The sequence below is a fragment of the Lissotriton helveticus genome, chromosome 6 (assembly GCF_964261635.1).
Source record: "Lissotriton helveticus chromosome 6, aLisHel1.1, whole genome shotgun sequence".
Classification (NCBI taxonomy): domain Eukaryota; kingdom Metazoa; phylum Chordata; class Amphibia; order Caudata; family Salamandridae; genus Lissotriton; species Lissotriton helveticus.
The window spans coordinates 308,255,610-308,262,925 of NC_136067.1; the positions used below are offsets into that span (position 1 = coordinate 308,255,610).

At 41.3% G+C, this 7,316-nt stretch overlaps 1 protein-coding gene across 1 annotated transcript in view; it reads left to right on the top strand.

Annotated features, from left to right (window-relative positions):
• NT5C1B (5'-nucleotidase, cytosolic IB) overlaps positions 1-6,813 on the top strand; it is a 143,533-nt gene extending 136,720 nt beyond the window's left edge. The window contains exon 6 of the mRNA XM_078647751.1: positions 4,404-6,813. Within this exon, the coding sequence (XP_078503877.1) occupies positions 4,404-4,766 (363 nt within the window). The 3' untranslated portion in view covers positions 4,767-6,813. The remainder of the gene's footprint in view (positions 1-4,403) is intronic.
• Positions 6,814-7,316: the final 503 nt, after the last annotated feature.

Below are 7,316 nucleotides of genomic sequence, written 5' to 3' on the forward strand. Positions count from 1 at the left end.
GGCATGTGCACAGAGAGGCGGCCTGCAGAGAGTGCTGCACACGAATGGTGGGCTCTGATGTGCAAGGTGGTGGTGTGAGGCTGCTGGGCATAGCCTGGGCCCATGTGCGTCTGGTCGCATGGCACGTGGTCCAGCTGACGGGACAAAGCGCTAGTGGGCTTTCTCAGCGTTGCAGGACTCACCTAGCCTGCATGGTGCTGGACATCTCGACTGATGGCTGCTGGAGTATGAAGAAGATGCTGTCTACTGCTGCCTTTTATCAGCTGCTGGAACTGAAGTTGCAGCATGGCCGGGGTTGCTCCAGTGTGCCCTGGCAGGGCTTCAGCCTGTAGGTAATGCCCCTGTGATTCGGGTATGCTGAGGTGCTTCTCCGTTGTGTGGGAGCAGGCATGAGTTACCTCCACTCCTCGGCGCCAATGTTGCATTCATAGGAGGGGCCCACCCTCCCGCCGAAGGCCTCGGGCTGGGGCCCTGATGTGCGCCGCAATAAAACACACTCACACACTGTGTGAGTCTAGGCACGGACTGCCGTCGCAGTTCCGCCCATCTTTATTACACAGAACAGTGCAGAACGGCTTCAGAGCAAATTTTGTGGCATTTCGAGGACAAATTGATCTGCATTTGAAAAATTAATTGTTGTATTTTTGAGAATATCAAATCAAATGTTTGATGAAAGTTTACTTGCAATGACTCCTAGGAATTGTTAGAGTTTTCCCAGAGTTCGTTTTTAGGTCTCGCCTTGCGATGCAGCGCATAGCGCTGCTCGCAAAGCGAGTCTTATTGTCGCAGTGTAGGCTGCGAAGTGGGACAGTAGATGTGCACGAGCTTAAAAACCCATTGCAGACAATGGGTGTGAACGTGCGTTTTAGCAGACGTGGGCGGTGAACGCGCACGTCTGTTCTCATGTTCTCCCACGCTTTCACTTTCGCGAGGGAGTGCGCGAGCCGCTTTATTCTTTCTTCTCCTCCTCTGACTGTCCTCTCTTTGAGCAACAAGAGTTTTCTTTTTAATGAGTAAGTTTTATTTCCTGAACACGGTTCCAGAGAGTTTCCAGCAGTCCTTGCAAGTCATGGCACCGAAGTGTCAGGCGGTAAACGAAGGAATATTAGATGGGTAGCAGCCGTCTTGTTTAATTAGGTCGGTGGCTTGCCTCTACTCGTTTTTAAATTGTTACAGTCATATCAAGCACTTCCAGCTCTGCACATCGCGATGCTGCGCTTAATCAGTAAGTACGGCGGCCAGCTTTTATTTTGATCTTCACAAGGTGGCTTGCCCGCCTCTATTTTTATTTTTAACTTTGAAGACTCTTTAACATAATTTAGTTTGGCGCAGAGCTCTTTCACAAGCACTGCGCTTTATCTTTTCGTTTCTATGTGTACGCATTTACTTTGCCTTGCTCCCCCCACCCCACTGCCCATTCCCGGTTTGTCCTGTGCAACCACGCGCTGCTTCTTGTTTTGACCTACCAACAGCCAGAGGGAGCAGTATGCTGTGCTATATAGTTTTAACATCAACAATCCATTACAGAGGTACACAGAGAGATTAAGTGATTTGGCAAGCAATATGGCATTTTATGCCTCCCTCCAAAAAACGAACCCTATTTGCCAGCTTCAAGGGCTCTCCCCTCGAGTAGAATATAGAAGATGGCTGGCACTCCTTTGGAACGCGCAAGTATAATGCATTTCCATTATGCCTTCCAAAGCAGTGCCGGCCATCTTGTTTTCGACTGCTGCACCCGAATTCAGACACAAAGTTAAAACTTGCCATCCATAACAAAGCTTCCGCAATCTCAGAGGAAAAGTAAAGAAAAGGGCCAACTTACAAATTCACATCATCTGTACTGCAGTACAATGCATGTTTTCTTTTTCTTTCAATAGACTTTCCTCAAACAAAATGGTTGTCTCACCGAGTTTCAAAAGTATTGTATAGACTCTGTTCACTCTCTGGTATACAGAACTGTCATCCTTCACTGTTCATCAGATAATGTACATTCCTGGAGAATTCTATAAGCACTTGCAGATGGTGCCTGAAAACGGCGGGTGCAATTTTGAGCTCGACACACATTTCATTGAGGCAAACAGCATGATGCCAACAAACACTAGTCATGCTTGTTTCTGTTGGGAGTATTGGTTGCATGTTCTTATTTGGTCAGCATTGTAGCAGGAAGGTGGAATTATGTTATCTCATCCCTGCCAGCCCCATTCACACTGCCCGGTTTTCGTCACCCGGTGAGCACATTTTCAGGAAGCATGCATTCTAACAGTAGCCTTGCCGTGCTTTAATCATGTCCGTTTCAGTTCAGTGCACAGAGGGTGTTTTATTCTTGGGTAATACAGATCTTTTGTAAATGATGCCAGGTGAACCCACAAGAGGCTGGAATGTTTCTCAGGGAGCTGACACACATACACAGCGCCATTACATTCGGAGGCGCAGATTTTGAAACTTTAATTGTGAGCGCTGGAATACTATACATCTAGTTAGTTCATTCTTATATACCGATGGGACATCACATTACATTTCTTATTTAAGATCTTGACATAGCATGCATGTTAGGATCTTAAGCACAGAGTGGCAGAACGCTTAACAAGAAATACAGTTAACAAACCAATATCTCATAAGAACATGAGCTTAGTCTCTAGAAAGATATTAGTATCTTTGTAGGGTAGACCGAGAAAGACCAAATCAAAAGGGGAGCAAGGAGATACGCGTGTGTATGTATACAACTGTATTATGCATGGCAGAGTTTACTCAAGGAAGCTGCTGAGTGTATTGTTTGACTGGGATTAAACTGTACGAGGGAAGAGCTGAGACAGCTAGGGCAGAGTTTTGATGATTAGTGTTTAGCGAGTCCCAAATCGTGCCATATCCACACTTCTATACTGCTTTGATTTTATTTTCATTTCAACCCAACGTAAGTCACATTATTCTTGTTAAAGTTACTTCATCTGGTTCCATAAATCCCATAGTTTACAATAAATTTAGGGTATCATTCGTAGAAAACCCTCACATCCTGAATACTTCTATTGCAGTTTTTGCAAACTGTCCGATTGCAATACACAAATCATCATAAGTTGTCTCATGTAGCCTAAAATAGTAAATATAAAGCTCCGCTCTGCACATAAAGATAACAATTTCAACCTAGCAGCTAAATATATCTATATATAAACTGCGTCTTGGCTTACCCTATTTTAATCAAATATGTCTTGCCATTTGATAGCTGCAAAGTTGGAAGGGTCCTTATTTTCTGAAGACAAACATAGAAAGGTATATAAGCGTAATCTATCATTTTGAGCTTATTTTTAAAAGAGAAACACTTTTCATTACTTTCCTACTAGTAACTTTACTCAACTTAACTCATGTTATCACTCCGGGGTAGCTTGCTCTGTATTCTTGCATATAGGTTGATTATTAATGGGTGCCTTTGCGTGCAAGGAGTCTATTTATTGTTGCAAATAAAAAAGCAAAAGTGAAAAGCATAGTCATTTCAAACGCCAACGGCTCTAACTTTGACAAATGCGAGACCTATTTCATTGCAAATGCTTGTTTTAGCTTTCGGTGGGGCATGTCTGAATTAGGGTGCTGTTAAAAAATATCCTACATTGTATGGTGATTGTGTTAGAATGTATTGTTAAGAAATTGGATGTTTCAAACATAGAAAAAAGCATATTTAAAGGAGAAATAGGAATCCTAGTCTCTGTTACCAATGATTATTCCTGCTACACATATTTGAAAATATTTGTTTGTTTGGAAGAAAGACACAGATGCCCAAATTACAGAAAAAACACAGTAGGCTGATGTCGAGAGGGTGCATAAGGGACCCACCGCTACCCACAACATGCTAGGTCAGCGAGCCATTTTACTGCGCCGTGTCATAAAATTGTTTTGTCATTGCCCATGGTGTGTGGGTGGACAAGGACATTTTGTATCACCTGTTGATTTTGCTGAGGAGATGGAGAGGCACCATGAGCATGGGTGTAGGTGTTACCTGCACTCAGTCTATTTGCAGACCCCAGACCGCCCTAGTTCAGTGGATGCTGGGGCTGATTTTAGCAGAGCGACTCCGGCAGGGGCTCAGAGCAAGAACCCAGGAATTTACATTCCATGGGTCCCTTTACCTCAATGCATATTTCATACAGGGAACCTATTAGAGCAAAGAAGATAGTCCCCATGCAAATGAGGGTCGCCGGTCATATAGTGCAGGGTGGCCTTCAATAGCACTTGAGCATTTGGGTTTACTAAAGGGGGTCCATCCTCGCTAAAGCCAAAATGCCCTAGAAACATACATGACAGATTTTGCCACATACTTTTTTAGCAAACTTTGTTGAAGAGGACTTATTGTGTCCAAATGTGAAATCGCAAAACATTATCATGAGATTAACTTTTTTTTCTATATTTCTTTTAAGGGTCCTTTAAAAGGCTTTCTCGAAGCTCTTGGGAAACTCCAGAGGAAGTTTTATACCAAAGGTGCCCGCTTAGACTGCCCTATCAGAACCTACCTCGTCACGGCCAGAAGCGCAGCAAGCTCTGGTGCCCGCGCGCTGAAGACGCTGCGCAGCTGGGGATTGGAGATCGATGAAGCACTTTTCCTCGCAGGTGCCCCAAAAGGGCCAGTTCTGGAGAAAATTCGTCCCCATATTTTCTTTGACGACCAGATGTTTCACATTGAAGGCGCACAGCAGATGGGCACCATTGCAGCTCATGTGCCATATGGTATTGGCCAGAGGTACAACAAATCCACTCCCAAAGAGGACTCCGAGAAAAAATAAAGCAGCTATTTATCTATAAGGAACCTGACACAGCACCTCCCCCTCCCGTCAATCTGGAGCCTAACCTGTTTTACAACTATCCTTCCATTGCATTTTTTTAACAAAAGCATCCTAACACTTTGTAAGTGCAAAGTCAAACATGAATCTGTTCACACACTAATTGTAATCACCTATAGCAACGCCGTACAGTACCTCTATTTCCAGTACAAAGTATAAACAATTCCAGTACAAAATAGAAAATGGAAAGTGCGAATATTTAAATATGTTAAAGTTCCCGGTTGCTGGCATGCCTGCTTAACACCTATGGCCTCCTACTCTGAAAATATAGGTGCTTCACTGTCTCTTAGATTTTGGTGCCTTTCTCTTATAAATACAATGCAAACAGTGCTCCCAAAAAGTTACCACCACCAACATAAACATGAAAGGCAGACCTGCTGCAATGCAGCTCTGTTTTACCGCATTCTTTTTAGCTATGTATTTAGTGTAACCTTAGATCACCTGCTGAGTTACACAGAGAGGCCAATTCTTTGCAGGCTAACTGGTGCCACCCCTTGCATAAATCACAGATCTTTTTCTAAATATTCAAGGTTTTTATTTTTAATCATGTACGATGCCTGGGGCTTAAATGTTTAAAGGCAACACAAAGTAATGCCGTTCATTAAAAAGCTGAACTCTGCGCGCATTGCATTCTCCTTAAATCCTTCACATGCACAGTGCACATTTCCTGCATTTTTCAAAGTTTAGTAGAAATCATGACCTGGTCTATATTACACCTGTGTTAATGCACAGTACTAGTTCCATATCATGCTTCAAACCTCAGCATTAGCTGCAATAACGCACAATGGACACGTTTTGATTGTAAACTGTACATTGAATAGCACAGCACAATCAGTCTTTCCAACACATCAGGGTGCACATTTTAAAGAGACAGGCTCTGATATTCTGCATTCTACAGCATAACATTCTGCATACATTGACATAAGGCTCATGGCACTTGTACAGTAAATTGGATCCCATCACTGATGACTGTGTTCGAAAGCAGTGCTCCTGGTTATCCAATAAAATATAGCATATCGCAATTATTGTTTAATATATCTGCGTAAATAATGTGTGTTCTTAACCTATACCGTCTCTTTTTGTTTGCGTTTTTTCCCCCACTGGCTGCTTTTTATTACAATCTGACTGGATTTTTCAGTTTTGACAGATTATTTCTTAGAGCATAATATGAGATGTGCTGGCCTGGTCAAGGCAGCACTTTTTATCCGTTATGTATCCTTGCCTTCCCTCTGTGCCATCTCAACTCAAGAAAATTTATGATACTTCCTAAAAACTCAGAACGTTCATTTTCCATTTGTTACTTCTTAATTCTGTGACGGTGTCACCTTTTGCACAACTGAAATATTTTTGTCCTATTGGCTGGTAAAAACGAAAAAAAAAGTATACTGATCGTTCTTCATTTTAGGTCTACTTTGTACCAATCTTTGTGACGGTGTCCTCTGGGACATTGAGCAAGGATTTCCATGAAATACAAAAGAGAATTGTCCAACAGTGTCATTAAATAACGTGTTTACTTTAAATACCTTTATTCGTAATAGAACGATTATGTACCATTTACTCAATTAGATTTTACGTTTCGAAATTCCAAACATATGTTTTTCTTACCTTTTGGATTTAAGTACCATTTTGATAGAGAAAGAAATGCTCTAGTTTTAGCACTTTTGTTAAAGTTTTAGAAAAACAATCCTATAATATATTGTTTTTATTACATTATATATTTTCTACAGCATGTTTTGGAATGTTATATAATTCTCTATGAGTGGGTTGCTAATTGGTTATTTATAATGTGCAAGCTGATAATGCGGCAAATTGTTTACAAACTTCTCTGGTAGTTATCACTTGGTTTTCAGGGGCTAGTGGTTCTGGATTTACTGTATGGATGATGAAAAAAACAAATAAGAGTTTCACCATCTTTTTATTACTCTTTGGGAAGATAGGTTTAAAAACTATTTTCTTACTGAAATAAAGCAGACTATATTGAGTACTGAAATGTGTTTGTTTTTTTAAAACAACTAATATTACAACTACACAGGTCGCAAGTAAATAATACATGGGATTGAGTACTCCACCATTACATCATAAGGATAGTGCAAGACACCAAGAATTTAATTGACCACATAGAAGCCCTAGGTCGCAGACCAAGTGCTTTATAAAATCATGGAACTCTGAGGAGAGATGCAATATCATTCTCACATATGATTGGGTGCATTTTATTCCTTATAGTATATGTCCTTCCTGCCTCAAATGTTTTCTTCCAGCCCCACTCGTTTTATAGTTCCAATAATTGCAAAGCAGGCATGTATTATATTTGACACTTTAACCCAGACCTAGCTGTTTAACCAAGAACACTTATCATGCTAGTATTTTTTAACGCACATTTAGAAAGATAAATAAATTACAAGCCCCAGAATGAGACATGTAGTTTGCAAAGTAGTTATGACCGATTGAGTGTATCACAACATGGCATGGTTCCACTTGTCAACAAAAGAAGTG